The sequence below is a fragment of the Sinocyclocheilus grahami genome, unplaced genomic scaffold, assembly GCF_001515645.1.
Source record: "Sinocyclocheilus grahami isolate Dianchi unplaced genomic scaffold, SAMN03320097.WGS_v1.1 scaffold40.1, whole genome shotgun sequence".
Lineage (NCBI taxonomy): Eukaryota > Metazoa > Chordata > Actinopteri > Cypriniformes > Cyprinidae > Sinocyclocheilus > Sinocyclocheilus grahami.
The window spans coordinates 1,461,818-1,474,769 of NW_015505219.1; the positions used below are offsets into that span (position 1 = coordinate 1,461,818).

The following is a 12,952-nucleotide window of genomic DNA, read 5'->3' on the forward strand; positions in this document are numbered from 1 at the left end:
CCAGGTAACGACCGCACCCAGAAACACACGGATGGTACGACATCTTTAAAAAGACGCTTCTTTAAAAAGACGTTCCACCCGTGAAGCTCTTTTAGATGGAAATTGCTCTTTTAGTGTGTTGAAGCGCACAGGGGAGATGGCTGTCTGCAACACAACACGGGGTAGTGCAGCCCACTCGACACGGGAAAACCACCGCCGCTGAAGCGCCGTCCACCAGCACGAGAGCCCACGAAGAGCGTGCTTGACTGTAGCTTTACTCTCAGCAGAAGGTCAGGAGCAGAACGATAGAACCGCTCAGCTCCGAAGCGAAAAGCTGAATATGCGCTGCATCTGCTGCCTACTTCTACTCACGCTGTGATCAGCAGCAGCTGGATGCAATAATCGCATGCCAATGTGCATTGGCTCATTTAGTTTATACTCGAAGTGGATTGGTCACTCTAAGCGAGATCCCAATTCCTCGGTCATCCGATGTGACGTCGAGAGTGACAGACTGAAAGGGAACTAGCTGGAAACAGAGAAGGTTGCTATAGCCAATATTTCTATGAAAACAAACCTGCATGTAAGATACAGTACCTCAAGAATACATAGTATGGAGGTCAAAAAGGAGAGAAAATATTTGTTCCCCTCAGGTTCAGTACTTGTTATTAAATTCCAAATTATTGTTAAACACAAATAGTAGAGCATACTTTTAATAATGGAAGCCTCAATTTATTTCCCCCATCACTCACATGTCCATCAACTGGAGCAGATGAAGTGACAGCTGTGACCTTGGCGACAGAGCTTGTGCCACGGCCCAGGCTGCTGTAGGTAGAAGCAGGCGAGGAAGACCGTGGTGAAGAGTATGTGTTTGGGAAGAAAGAAGCAGCAGGTAATTGTGAGGTTGAGGTGGGTCTGTCGTCTGCAGATGGGATGGGATAGCGCCCCCTGGTGTTGGTCCCAGTGTTACCTGCCTGTGCAGCAGAGCTCCCATCAAACCTGTCGGAGAGTCTGTGGGCAGGCATCTGGCGGATGGAGTGGACAGCTGATTGGCTGTGAGTGTGCTGGTTGTGTGGCGATATTTCAACTGATTCGGATGAGGTGTAGTGACTGCCTCCACCTCTCCCTCTTCCCAAGGTGCCATTCAGCCCTGTCTGGTAGGATCCACCCCACTGATTTCTCTCCATCCTTTCTCTGGGCCGCTCCCTCTCTGCTCCCATACCAATGCCTCCATCCAGGTTGCCGTAGCTACCAGAGCGTCCATCTCCAAGCGGACGTCGGAGTTGATCTGTGGAGTCTTCGCTGGCGTTTTCTCTATCCAACAGGGAGCCATGAGACTGAGCCCGACGGAGGGCTGTGTTCTCTCCAGATGAGAAATATGGCCCTTGAATTACTCCATCTTCTCTCCTTCTAACAAACAAACACACACAATTAGAGAAATACATAGATCAATTATACAGATTGAACATTCTTTAAAAAAATACCAAAACAAAACAAAATATTTATATATTGAGCCCGACGGAGGGCTGTGTTCTCTCCAGATGAGAAATATGGCCCTTGAATTACTCCATCTTCTCTCCTTCTAACAAACAAACACACAATTAGAGAAATACATAGATCAATTATACAGATTGAACATTCTTTAAAAAAATACCAAAACAAAACAAAATATTTATATAGATTCATAAAACCAGTTCCAGTTCTAGATGGTCAATTGGTCAGCACTTACTTATTCAGTACTTATTTATTCAAGTTACTTATTTTACATATTATTCTTAATCTATATATTTTTTTTATTATAAACTATTAACCCATTAAGGCACTTAATGAATTTGCTCAATAATAATAATATTTATTATGTGCCTTAAATTAATGAAGAAAATTACTGTAAAATAATTTTAGTAAAGATATTCATATATAGGCAAAAAAAATATTTTTAACATTTAAGCACAGTTTAGTTGAGGTGGTTTTAAGATCATCAAAAACTAAAAAAATAAATGTTTTCTTTAACAAAATAATAATTTGGAGCATACCTAGGCAGGCTGCTGTAGGCAGGTGGTTGGGTTCTCAGCTGTACTCCATATGAATCTCCTTTTAATCCCTCTTTCAGTACAACGTAGTGCTGCCCACCGATGTCCTGCACCCTCACTGCCACTCCATAGCGAGATGGCAGCTTTTTGGGTGCCTCTTTCCGAGGCTGCCCACTCACTCCCCCTCCGGTGTCCTGCAGGTCATTTATAAAGCGAATCTGTACGCCATGGTCCACGGGGGTCTTCCTACCTGAGACAGGAGCAGACATCCTAGAGGGGAGATAAAGAGAAAAAGAGACAAACATAAAGAAAATATGAAAATGTCAAAATATATACTTTTTTTCTCCAAGCATCTGGCCAGTGACCTCAAACTCAAACAGATCAAATACTCCTTATGGGTTCCAGAACTGTTTTTCCCACTCAGTTTCAGAAAATTCTTCAATAAAAAGTTCTAAGCCTTCAACCAAAGCAACCAGCTCAGAGGTGAATCACATCAGTACAAAGAAAAAGTATTTATTTTTCTGTCACAGCTCTGCATGTCCTTTCCTTCATACCGGCCCTGACAGAAGCAATATGATGTCCTTCAGATTACACTCCACTGTACAATCTGATCTGAAGTCACTTCCCCTCTACGAACACTGCTTTCCTCTTCTCCAAAAATGCACTTTACTTCGTAGCGTGTGGACCAATCAGACACCTCTGCCAGACCAGATAAACTTTACGACTTTAAAGTATGTAGAGAGAATCTCCCCCTACTTAATTCCCTTTAAAACAGACACATACTGTTACAGGAATTGACTTCTTTCATTAGGCTAATTCATAGCAAAAACATTCTGTAAATGATCATGCACATACCCAGAACATTGTGTGTATCTTTGCTGTTTTGTATACTGTTTTATGCATGTGTTATTATCACTAGTTAATATACTTGCGCCTCAGAGCGAGCAGACGAAACAAAATAAATGTGGTCATTGCTTTCAGAGGTGGATGCTGCTGTTTGGGAAGGCAGTCGTGTTCAGTTCTGTTCGCGTCCGGTAACACAGTGTCTGTGTGTGAGCAAAGAAAACAATGAGCATAAATATAACGGTCAGTATACTAAACATCGCACAACCTGCGATGTGACTATAGCGGGTGCACACAATGCGATATCGATGCTGAAACGATATATCGTGCAGCCCTAAATGTTTCTAGCCTACGTTACTCTCTAAAGGAGACTTTGAATGGGATTTTTACAAGCAGAACCCTACTGCTGTGCTCTATTGAAATACAGACAGACACAGACACGCAGACAGTCGAACGAGGCAGGATTAAATTACACACACTACTCCATGCTGCCCGTTTATCTCTGACTCCTGGCACAGAAGACCCAATGGCCTTCATTATTCATTAACCTAAACACACACACGTTTATTTTTCACATTGTAGACATTCCATTGTCTTTTTATCCTAAATATCACACCTTTTTATTAAGATCTATCCAGTTATTTCTCAACAAAACCCAGGGAAGCGCCAGCATTACTTATTATGTAATGTAGTGGAAAAATGAAGGTGTGGCTGGTGTGATGGAATGAAAGTATCTCAATAAGGAACAGATTAAAGCATGAAGGGTGTGACAAAAGAACAAAGTGCATTCCCAGACACTGGTACATCTTTACTGTTTTTCTTTCTGTCTTTCACTCTCATCACTCTCATCTCATCTCATCAGCCTCTTTAGTAACAGAAAACAGCTCTGCAATTCACTAATTAGACTGCAAACTACAAACACATTCAGTCTGATCTGTACAGCTTCTCTTCCACAAGTGATGAAGAATCCAGTGTAATAAAATGCACGATAAACTAGAATCAGGGACATTCGCTCCCATGACTGGATTATGGGAAAAGCACCACTGAGTAACTCATATTAACAATAAATCTATACAGCATTATTCAGCCTGAGATGACTAAGAAAGTGTTAAGAAATATATTTACTGTGTGACATATAAAGGAGCCTTCATGACTACTATTGCAATGTAAATACAATGAATGGGCCTGTTATGTGTTTTGTCACCAGAAAGCTTTCTGAGACGGCTGACGTGTCCATGTCAATGACTGAAAGCAGACTGAAGAAAGACGGGAGCCTCTTGTGCTGATGGACAGACAGGTGTCATAATGAGAAAGCGGAAGCAGCACTTCACTGATCATTTTCCCCCTCTCAGACTCATTCATCAACTGTGTTTATTGTAGTTGAAGCAGTATTTATGTACTTTTACAGTGAAAAGGATTCAATTCCAGCCCTCGCACTCAGATAGGTGGAGTTTTGATTCTAGACAACAGACTTTGAACGCCATAAAAGAACTATAAATCGGGACGAGCTTCTTTACTGATAGCGGAGGGGGGGGGGCATTGCATTGAATATGATGAACATTTATCAGGGCCTAGACAAATGCTGCAAACAATTTGTGAAGTAGCCATGTTGCAATATGGCAACAAATCTCATAGTATGTCATTCATTTTTTGCCATAATTTAAAGATATTGCATTTTGAACCAAACAGTAATGCTGCCCCTTTGATCAAATTTCCTTTGAGGCAAGCCAGGTCCCTCTTTGACCATATTCTAGGCAGTTTTTTTCAGTCATGCTCCAGTCTACTCAAAGAGGCAAAGACCAAAATCTTCTGAACTGTTGGACAAGGTCACATTCCAATTACATATGATATTTAAAATCAGGAGTAAAATCTGTCAATTAACAAATCAATTGTGTTTTTCTTAGCTCAGATTCACACACACAAAATACACTAACAAACAGCATTTTTTTTTTCATAAAAAAAAAATGACAAAGCTATAGAGTAACACACGGAATTACAGAAAGGCCTTTGAGCTATTTACTCGTAAGCATGGCCATTTTCCAGAATCTGTCATTTCCATTCAATGTTAGTAGGTTTGGGTGATTTAACTGTTATTTTAGTATTATTTCTATTAAGGTATTTATTATTATTTTGAATTAGCTCTTTATGTTTTCAGTTTTTATTTTAATTTTAGTTTTAGAAATGTTATGTGCTTTTCTCATTTTATTAGTTTTTAAAAAATATTTCTATTTAGCTTTATTTATAGTATGTCATTTTTTAAGTTTACACTTTTTATTTATCTAATCTAATTTACACTTTTTATTTTATTTCATCTTAATTGAACAAATTTTTTTTTAATTGTTTTATTTAATGATAACACTGCTTTAACTCTCCTCGATCAATTTTGAATATCCACATGATGACTGTCAGATTATTTATTCTATAATAACAGTGATCTTGTCAGACAAACAGGCAAAAATCGGTCATGGTCCAAGGCGATCCATTTCCTCTGTGTCAGTGGCCAGACAAACAGAGGCACCATTTAGCCTCTAAGCACTGCATTATCTGATAGGCTCAATGGAGGAAGCCTGTGAGTGGGACGGAGGGGGGAGTTTGAGGACCCTCTTCCCATTATTACAGTGAAGTGGGGCAGAAAACAAGGGCAGCTATGCTGAGAACACTGGCTTCTCTATCACACTCACTCTGTCCTGCTCACATACACTGATCCAAATCACAGATGTCACTGTTCCCTTCATAGGCAATAGCCTATGGTATGCAGGGGTTTACTTGCAACCTGAACAAACACAGTTGATTTCAACCACTCTAGGAACAAGTAGCTGTGCTTTAACGGCAAAACAATATGAATCAACCCATTGCCTTTTCTCTCTTCAAAATAAAGCACTGTTAATTATATCTGCTTCATAATTTTATCTTATGGTGATTTCACGATGACTTCTGCCCATCTTGAATGCTTTTAACAATAGATTTAACCCCACTTAAATCCAGCTAATTCCACTTTTAACCTTGAATGAAGTAATGTTTCTCATTTCTTTCCTCTCACTGTATTTTAATTTAATTATTTTCACTATTCTATGTTTTATGTCTGCTGCAATGCCTCAGTTGGGCCATACCGAAGTTCATATCGAATACCGGTGTTTATTTTTGTTATGATATGAATTTTTTAAATACCGCAATACGTCTGTATGTCGTTTAAACAACGTTCAGAACACGACACTGTTTGAAAGGGGTCCCTTTTCACTGCTGCACTGTGGTGAGGGAACAGCTGTATGTGTTACTAAGCATGAAAGTTACGAAACTGAAGCTGTAGAACTAATAGAACATGATGACACAGAAGAGCTCAGCCAAAATATCCACATTGACCGCCACAAATATCCACCGCCCCCTGCCATCAGCTCCCGTGTCTCACACACACAAGAGTGTGACTTTAGCACTAGATTGAGCAACTTTCAGACCATTTTAGCGGCTTTTTCCCATAGACAAACCTAGCGATTTTTTGGGATAAACCTTAGCTATGGTTCAGTTGGAAGATTTCGCCAGTGCTGTCCCACGAACGCGAGGTCCGACTTGAGAGAAGTGTCACCTCACTCGGCGTCTATTCTGTGCAGTGAGCGGCAGAGAAGCAGCACATTCAGTTGGCCGCACCGCAGCCGACTCGTCAATAAATGAGTACAAAACAGCGTTTCCTAGCACCTGTCGCTTACTGATTGTTTGGAATTATAAATATGAGCATAGTTCGTCTGTTAATATCACATGCACTTTTTTGTTTGTTGTTTTTTTAGTTTGTTACTCAGATGCAGGCAGTGCGCTGCATGAGACAAAAAAGTAATATAGCCAAAACAACCGCATAGCCACTCTTTAGTGTAGATGCATGTTGATTTTATCAGACGATGCTGCAATTATAAATGAGAGTGACTCCTGGTTAACATGTATTAAAAGGGGTCGTGTTCAGTCACTATTTAGTGTGGTATTTTTTGACAATATTCACTCATCATGACAGTAAAATAGGGCATTCTAAGTCAATATACTGTAGTATTTCCTCTCTCAATCAGTAGAAAATATGGTTAACACCCGTTCATGCGTGAAAAAAAAATACCGTCATGTACCGTGAAACCGGTATAATTTTGAAAAATACAGTGATATAAATTTTTGGTCATACCGCCCAGCACTACACTGTGTTATGAAACTCCAGAGTTAGAAAGACTTCTGAAATGCAGTGACAGAAGGTAAACAAAGTGAAACAATGGTGTGTTAGAAAGACACCGCGAGTTGTTTAGCAACCGAGAACCAATCATAAACTAAACAATACTTGTCACATTATACATTCCTGGATTGTGTACAGTTGCAAAAACGGTCAGCTTCCACAGTCCTGTTCAGCTTCCACACATTAGGGAAACAGTTGAAATGTTGAACAATGGCAGCAAACACATTCACTACAGTAATGAACGTACAGTATTACTTCTGTTTCTAAAAAAGAACAAGAGCATTCTTGTGTGCTGTAGCCAACCTAAACCATTTTAACTATTAAATTCATAAATATGCGAAAAAGAACATTTACCCCACAATCCTTTATTTCCTTCATCCATTCATATGCAAAAAGACCATATCTGCACCATTGAATAACAGATAACAGTGTTAAATAATATCAGATTAGCAGATTCTGTATTAAAAAAGAGGCCATACAGTACAGTACTTGTGTCCTCTAATTTTACTCAGATGGTCAAAAGTGACAGAAATAGACAGACTTAAGGTAAAGGGTGAATAAAAATAATTTCATATGTGCATTGTAACATTTGGTTGCTAGCCTATTATTTTTTGTAAACAAAGCTTTGCACTTCAATATCCACGTAAAACAGCAACATTTATATATGCAAAAAAGATTCTGTGTACCACCACCAGTGGTGCTCTACTACACACAATCCTAATAATTTAATAAGTTTAATAAATGCAGTGGTGTAATGTAACGAAGTAATAATATTTTGTTACAGTACTTAAGTATATTTTGGGAGTATCTGTACTTCACTTGAGTTTTTATATTTCAGCCAACTTTTACTTTTACTCAACTAAATTTCCTAATTAAAATGTATACTTTTACTCCGATACATTTCCCCGAAGCATATTCGTTACTTACTACAAAATAGTCAGAAGAACACTGACTGCAGTAAAGCAGGTTTGACGAATCAGTGGTCTGGCGCTTGCAAGTTAGACTCGTGCTGATGTGCAAACAAGTGCGCGCACAACCGCAGATGATTCATTTTCCACTCAAGTCGAGTCTGGGGTGTGCGATACAGCATCGTCTGTGATAATATGGTAAGTGTTGTTGTAATGATGTGCGATCTGACATTATCAAGTAAGCTATATCACCAAATCACACACAGAGTGCACGCACGTTGATTTATTAGTCTATTAAAACTCTAAATTCCAGGCATTCTAAATTGTAGACGGCAAAAATGCTTCTGTATGCTTTTTATATTTATATAAGTTAATATAGTTAACTTAATCTATATCACACAAAGAGTACCGTTTTTCTGCAGATATCAGCATGAACATATTTAATAATCATTTTATAAAAGTTCAGTAAAGCAATAAGTGACTTACATTTTAGACATAATATTGCTTGTTTTTGCTCAATTTCGCTAATGAATATAGTTCCAAACAAAGATCACAGCACTGTTTTGCATCTCTGAGCAAAGGACGGTGTTTACTTATTGAATAAATCAGCTTTTTGAATGAATCGGTTGAATAAATGATTCAGTGATTCACTCATTAACACAGACAAATGCTTCCTGAATGAATCTCAATGATTCACTCATTAACAGTCACTTGCTGTCACCTACTGGCGGTTTTAATTTCACATTTCGACTATTTTTTTATGTTTTAAAATCATTTCATATAACAGTATTCAGCGTTTTATGTTTAAAACAAAACATTATTTATTCATCTGTGACTGCAGGTTAAATGCATCCATGTCCCCTCTGAAAAAAGCCCTACATGTCCCCTACATTAAACTGTGTAAATAGCCTACATCTAAATTCTATTTCAGATACAGATTCCAGAAATGTTTTCTAATGTTGGAATGAAAGACACTAAGACACTAACTGCTTCTTATTCTTACCCAAAAATGCAAAATGGAAGAAAGAGTTAAAACTGAACACAATCTTGCTACTCAAGCTGTGTATGAACATTTTATATATATTATTTATTTGCTTCTTTTCCATTTTGCATTTACTTGTACTTTTACTTTCAATACTTAAGTACGTTTAAGATTTATAAAATACTTTTCGTACTTAAGTACAATAAATATCACATACTAGGGATGCGCCGATCCGATATTAATATCGGGTATCGGCTCCGATAGTGCCATTTTTCTCGGATCGCGTATCGGCCAGAGAGGGCCGATCTAAATCCGAGATTTTATTTATTTTTTCTTTTTTTTCTCGATTGTGCGAATTATTCTGTGTTACTTCTGAAGCCATATGATAGTTTAATGTGAGCTACATATGAATATTTAAGTCCTTACATTAAAGTTCACACAAACTCTTTTCTCTGCTGTGGCTGTCAGTCATTCGTTCAGCCTTTAAACCCTGCTCGCGTTCGGTTACATCAGTCAGCTCGGTAAAGCTCTCTCCAAGATCATTCTGTGTTCCCATTATACTTGATTTGCAAATACATGTCTATGATTTAGCAAAAAGGACTTTATCTTCTTGCCGGAGTTTAATGTTGTTTTGTTACTTGCTACCGGGTGTCTGTGAGAACAAAACACGGGTGTAGAAAAGACTATAAATGGTTTTTAACGTGCACAGTAACTGAAATCGGGTATCGGCCAGAGAGGGCCGATCTAAATCCGAGATTTAATTTTTTTTAATTTTTTTTTATCGATTGTGCGAATTATTCTGTGTTACTTCTGAAGCCATATGATAGTTTAATGTGAGCTACATATGAATATTTAAGTCCTTACATTAAAGTTCACACAAACTCTTTTCTCTGCTGTGGCTGTCAGTCATTCGTTCAGCCTTTAAACCCTGCTCGCGTTCGGTTACATCAGTCAGCTCGGTAAAGCTCTCTCCAAGATCATTCTGTGTTCCCATTATACTTGATTTGCAAATACATGTCTATGACTGTATCTAGTAGATTGTGAAAGAATGATTATCATTTCCACACACAGAGATATATATTAAAAAAAATATTTAAATGAGGGAAAAAAACTTCACTGGTATCGGATCGGTATCGGCCAATACTGAACCCTAGGTATCGGAATCGGTATCGGAGGCGAAAAAGGTGGATCGGAGCATCCCTATCACATACTTTAATACTTTTACTCAAGTAATATTCTAAACGGTGACTTCAACTTCTACCAAAGTCATTTTCTGGTAGGATATCTGTACTTTTACTTGAGTATGGCTTTCAGGTACGTTATACACCACTGAATAAATGTTATAATTTTCTGAGAATAGTCAAGTCCACACACAACTACAACGCTAACGACACTGAGGAGCAATCAGAATCCACCCGACTTTAAACAACTTGAGCATTTACGGCGGTAGACAACATAACTGTGATGCAGGCTTATAGTAAACAGAACTATATTATCATTGGTGTAGATACTAAAATATATCATGATAGTTATCTTTCTTGGTGTATACAGACCATTATTGTTGAGGTCTAATAATGTGATAACGTACCAAACCAAAAGTGTATGTCCACAACTAATTTCTATTTATCACAATCCAAAAACACAGTATTGCTAGATGTAACTTAAATCTAGACTTCGTCTTGTTTGACTGTCTAACTTGATTATTACTACTTGCACATTAGGACAGACACATACTGTATTCACTTCTACACACAGTACACACTTCTAAAAAACACCCTCACACCAGACCCTCCAGGGACACCTGTCCACAGCTCAGAGTCTGCAACCTCTTGTCCTTCCATTAAATTGAATTCACAGATCTTAAATTGAATCGGGACTGCCGAGCTCTCAGATGTGGAACGTCTAATAGAATTAGCAGGGAACTGAGGCAGTAGGATTCAGGAGATGTCTGTGCAATCAGTATAGTTTGTATTGTCTCCGCTGACTATTACATAACAAATCAATGTGGCTCAAACAGTGCATCAGAGCTTTTAATTTTGCTCAGACATGCATCGCATCAGACTTCATATCAATATAAAATATGACTTCAGAAAGAACAAGCATGCTTAGCATTCCCAGAGTCCTTTTCAATGGCAACCTCTCAGCATACTTCAGCAACACTTCTGAAATCAAAAGGTGGTGTATATTACAAGTATGACAAGCAGTCTGATGGGAAACACAACCTGAATCTCTAATCTAGTTTCCATTAAAGGGGTTCTATTATGCTCTTTTACAATGTCTTGAATTTGTTTTGGGGGTGTACTAGAACATGCTCTCATGTTTGGTAATTTGACAATTTTACATTATTACAATACCTTCCTCTCTATCCTGGCACAAACAGCTCGATTAGTTCCGGGTTTGATGAAGGCCCGCCTTCCAAAAAACAAAATGTGATTGCCCCGCCCCTTGCCAAAGCTGCAAGTTCCGTCTGCTCTGGTTTAGTTAAGGATGGCGTCAATATTGCTATATCAATTTGAGCTGGATTCAGAACCAGAGAATATTGAACAAGAGGATCGCGCAGTACCTTTGCACGCACGGATATTGCAAGACATATTAGAGTGGTAACATTGTTTTTTTTTGGCTAAATCACGTTTTAGATAGGATGTCAACAACCTCTTAAAAATAACTGCATTTACTATGTACAGATAAGTGCATATGTATTATTTTTATTGTTATTTAATTCTAACATTATAATATGAATTGCAGTGAAACTGTTATACAGTTGAATTTATTTATACCACAGTCCAGCGTTTCCCAGGCGGCATATACATGCAAATTCATTCTCTGCCAGCAGGAGGCGCTGTTGGAGTGGTAGAGATCAAGGTTTCCCCGGTAAGGGCTGTACACAAAGTAGCGCTCCGCTCAAAAAAACACTGCTTTATCAGACATTACATGCAAGATTAAATGAAAATGACATCCAATTTCCTTCAGAAATACAGTGATATAAAAACACCCGCACTCAATGTATGGGAAACACTGCAGTCTCATAATTGAAGTGTAAATTCTACAGATTACGTCATTGTTCAGTATTGTACTGTCAGCAATTTATTATAAAAACGTTTTCATAATTGTAACACACACATACACATATAATTATTCAGGTGCATGTGTAATAACTTGCGAAACCTTGAGGCTACAGCAACATTTCTTCGTCGTCGTGTCGTCGTCTGCACTCAACCAAGCATTCTAACCACAACCTCGCCCCTCCCCACCCCCCAACCATTCAAATTTCCGTAGGCAGGAATTATTTTAATGATATTCTAATGGGCCGCTTTGTGATATCACAAAACCCAGAAAATAAACGCTGTAGTCCAAACAGCTGTTCGTTGTAGTTCTTGAAAAGGGATTTTTAAAAAAACGAAATATCTCCCTTTGGAGTGGACTTGAGATTTGTACGTTTGAAGATCTTTTTTATGCCCAAACATACACACTACATACTGACTAAAATTCAAAGAGTGAAAAAGCATAATAGGACCCCTTTAATTTGAGAAGGATAAACCAATCACTGATATTCGCTCTGGGGTGATTTACCTGACAGAGGTGAGATATAGAGTTAATCTAGATTACTCTACAAATTAAGGACTCAAGTTGCAGTGAGAAAGCATCTGAAAAAGGGTAGCCTATCATAAGCTTTCATCCCATTTTAAAGAGTCTGGCATCCCTCCATTAGTGCTCGACTCCCCTTCACATTCTTTGTCTCCTGCCAAACTCCCTCTCAATCTCTTCTTTCCTTTCTTGCACCCATTGTTTTTTTTTGGCTAAATCACGTTTTAGATAGGATGTCAACAACCTCTTAAAAATAACTGCATTTACTATGTACAGATAAGTGCATATGTATTATTTTTATTGTTATTTAATTCTAACATTATAATATGAATTGCAGTGAAACTGTTATACAGTTGAATTTATTTATACCATAGCCCAGTGTTTCCCAGGTAGCATATATATGCGAACTCATTCTGTGGCAGCAGGA

The 12,952-nt window shown here is 38.3% G+C and overlaps 1 protein-coding gene across 1 annotated transcript in view; it reads right to left on the reverse strand.

Annotated features, from left to right (window-relative positions):
• Positions 1 to 12,952, reverse strand: part of LOC107582064 (cingulin-like) — a 34,857-nt gene that overhangs the window by 18,612 nt on the left and 3,293 nt on the right. Inside the window, exons 2-3 of the mRNA XM_016267785.1 lie at positions 2,010 to 2,276; positions 729 to 1,386 (exon numbers count right to left, since the gene is read on the reverse strand). Coding sequence (XP_016123271.1) covers positions 729 to 1,386; positions 2,010 to 2,275 — 924 coding nt within the window. The 5' untranslated portion in view covers position 2,276. The remainder of the gene's footprint in view (positions 1 to 728; positions 1,387 to 2,009; positions 2,277 to 12,952) is intronic.